The following is a 2,399-nucleotide window of genomic DNA, read 5'->3' on the forward strand; positions in this document are numbered from 1 at the left end:
AAAATGTTCAGTAAAGCATTTTGTTGCTACTATTCCTACACAAGAAACTGAAAAGACATAACGGCAACAGCAAATTAGGAACAATATGCAGGTATAATCATGGCATCACACGTAAGATATCACAAGGAGATTCAGGTTTAAATCAAAACCTGCTCATATCGTCCTGAAATTCAACTAATGTCTCAAACTGATTAGGCGTTGCATACAGTGAAAAAAACTGAAGACTAGAGGGTTATACAGTATAATGATCTTCAGTTATCATATATTCATAAATGTATAATACCGGCAATATCAAGAACGAAATAAACGCGATATAAAGCAAACAAGCAGCGAACTATGAATCATAACCTACAAGGTTTTGGCTCTCGAGAAAGCATATGAACTGATGTCAAGCAAGAAATAAGCAAACCATGCTGCCAACAGTTCATACTGAAATCATTCTCACATTGAGACAGAGTATAAGAGCAATGAAAACCAAGGATCTATTCATGCTGATGTAAGAACTAACAAGTCATCGTTCATTGGCATTCAGACATTTGGTTCATTAAGGTGGACTCAACTCTGAAGTCCTAACAAAAGAGCAGGAACGCAGCTAAGCTCGATGAGTTCGAAGGAAGCAAAAGCGGAAACAACTAAGGAGTACTTGATGAACTGGTCCTGAGTCTCTGACCATCAGAAAGACGCACTACCCTCGATCAGTTTCAACGAAGCAGAAAACAAAATGACGAAAGAATCCTAGAAGAACATCTCCACGAACTGACCCAGTTCGAGATCGCCGCACACAGGACGTGCTGTGTCAACACCGTCCCATCCAGGCTTGATCACGCACGCGTGTCTACTGCGATGACGGCGCCTCAGGTAGTATCTCGTCGTCCGCCGGAAGCGGCAACACCTCCTCCTTGTCCGACGTCGACGTCCGCGGGTGGCGCCGATGCAGCGATGCTGATGACGACGCTTCCGCTAGTTTCTGGATTTGCTCCCAACGCAGCAGCGCCTCGTCCAAATCCCGCGTCGACAACGGGAGCCGCAAAGGTGGTAGCGCTGCCGCCAATGCTCCCTGTGAAGGTGTAGGTGCTGGTGGCGACGGTGGCGGTGTCCGCTTCCAGGGCACGGGATGGGGAACCCGGTAACAGGTCGGGCAGCGCTCCATCGGTCCAGTGCGAAGGCAGTGGTCGATTCCCTCGCACTTGACGCTGCCGCCGCAGTGGAACACGTGGTCGCAGGAGAGCGTGCGGACCTTCTCGCCGGCCTCCATGCTGTTTTGGCACAGGGTGCAGGTGTAGTCCAGGTTCTGCCTCAGGGTGGTGACGCCGCCGAGCCTGAAGACGCGCATCCGTGGCGAGTACCACCATTGCACGATGCACATGAAAATGAAGAAGAGGCACACGCTCACGACGGCGGTGGCGAGACCGATGACGAGCATCGTGACGGAGGTTTCGATGTCCATCCCTATCCAATAGCTGGGGTCGGCCATCGGTCCTTAGCAGCTCCCCTGACTCTTTCGTCTTCTCCTCTGGATCGCTCCTCTTGTTCTGGCTTTATCGCTCGCTCCCCCGCGTCGTTCTTTGGATTGTGTTGCGATCGTTTGAAAGTGGAAGGATGACCAAATTGGTGAGGCGGCACGGGTATTTGTAGGGAGGATCCTGAGCTGCTGATAAGTCGGTTGGCCAGTTAGTTACATGGTGGGGCCCGCGGTTAGATTTCCTCCCTACAGTTCAAACTGGAGTTGCAGGGGCGGAGGCCGATGGAAAGGGCACATCGTTCAAATGCTGGGACTAATTACAGATTGGCGAGTTAGTTTGCAAAATGGTTACAAGTTTATTAATAGAGGAGGTTTAATTTTTCTAGGGACTAAATTTTAGTCTCTCCATTTTATTTTATTTTATTCTCTAAATTGTTAAATAAAGAAACTAAAACTCTATTTTAGTTTCCTTATTTAGCAATTTAGGTACTAAAATGAAATAAAATGGAGAGACTAAAAATGTCCTTAGAAACCAAAAACCCCTAAACCACAAGAAACATCACTAGCTAGAAATAATTATGGTACCGCAAAAAATGTCGCGCTCCATATTTTCCATGAAATCAACTGATTTTATGTGATCATGAGAAACTTCAATCGAAGAAAAGTTTGTGACGAATAAATAGGCAACCGCAACGAGCTATTAGGTAAGTAAAGCCTAACATAACCAAGCTCTTCAGCATTCTACTGCGACTTGTCGTGGGTTCATTTTCACGACAGTAATCTAGTTGTTTGACGTGGGTCAATGTGTGTCTCTAGAGGATTCAGCACTCAAAGCAGGGGCACACCCACAGGGCGTTCTAGGTGGGCCACGGCGCACCCTAAGACCAACCTAGCAAGATCCCACCTCGACCCCGTTAGTCTGTTCAGCAGCGTTCGA

At 47.6% G+C, this 2,399-nt stretch overlaps 1 protein-coding gene across 1 annotated transcript; it reads right to left on the minus strand.

The window, feature by feature from the left end:
- Positions 1-427: 427 nt before the first annotated feature.
- On the minus strand, positions 428-1,601 carry LOC100283398 (zinc finger, C3HC4 type family protein). Its single transcript, NM_001156299.2, has one exon. It carries the CDS (start codon positions 1,472-1,474, stop codon positions 836-838), a length of 639 nt encoding a protein of 212 aa, NP_001149771.1. The 5' UTR covers positions 1,475-1,601; the 3' UTR covers positions 428-835.
- Positions 1,602-2,399: the final 798 nt, after the last annotated feature.

Source organism: Zea mays, chromosome 2 (genome assembly GCF_902167145.1).
Source record: "Zea mays cultivar B73 chromosome 2, Zm-B73-REFERENCE-NAM-5.0, whole genome shotgun sequence".
Taxonomy (NCBI): Eukaryota; Viridiplantae; Streptophyta; class Magnoliopsida; order Poales; family Poaceae; genus Zea; species Zea mays.

Coding starts and splice junctions, on each gene's coding strand:
- LOC100283398 (NM_001156299.2), bottom strand. CDS start 1,474: ATGGCCGACCCCAGCTATTGGATAGGGATGGACATCGAAACCTCCGTC.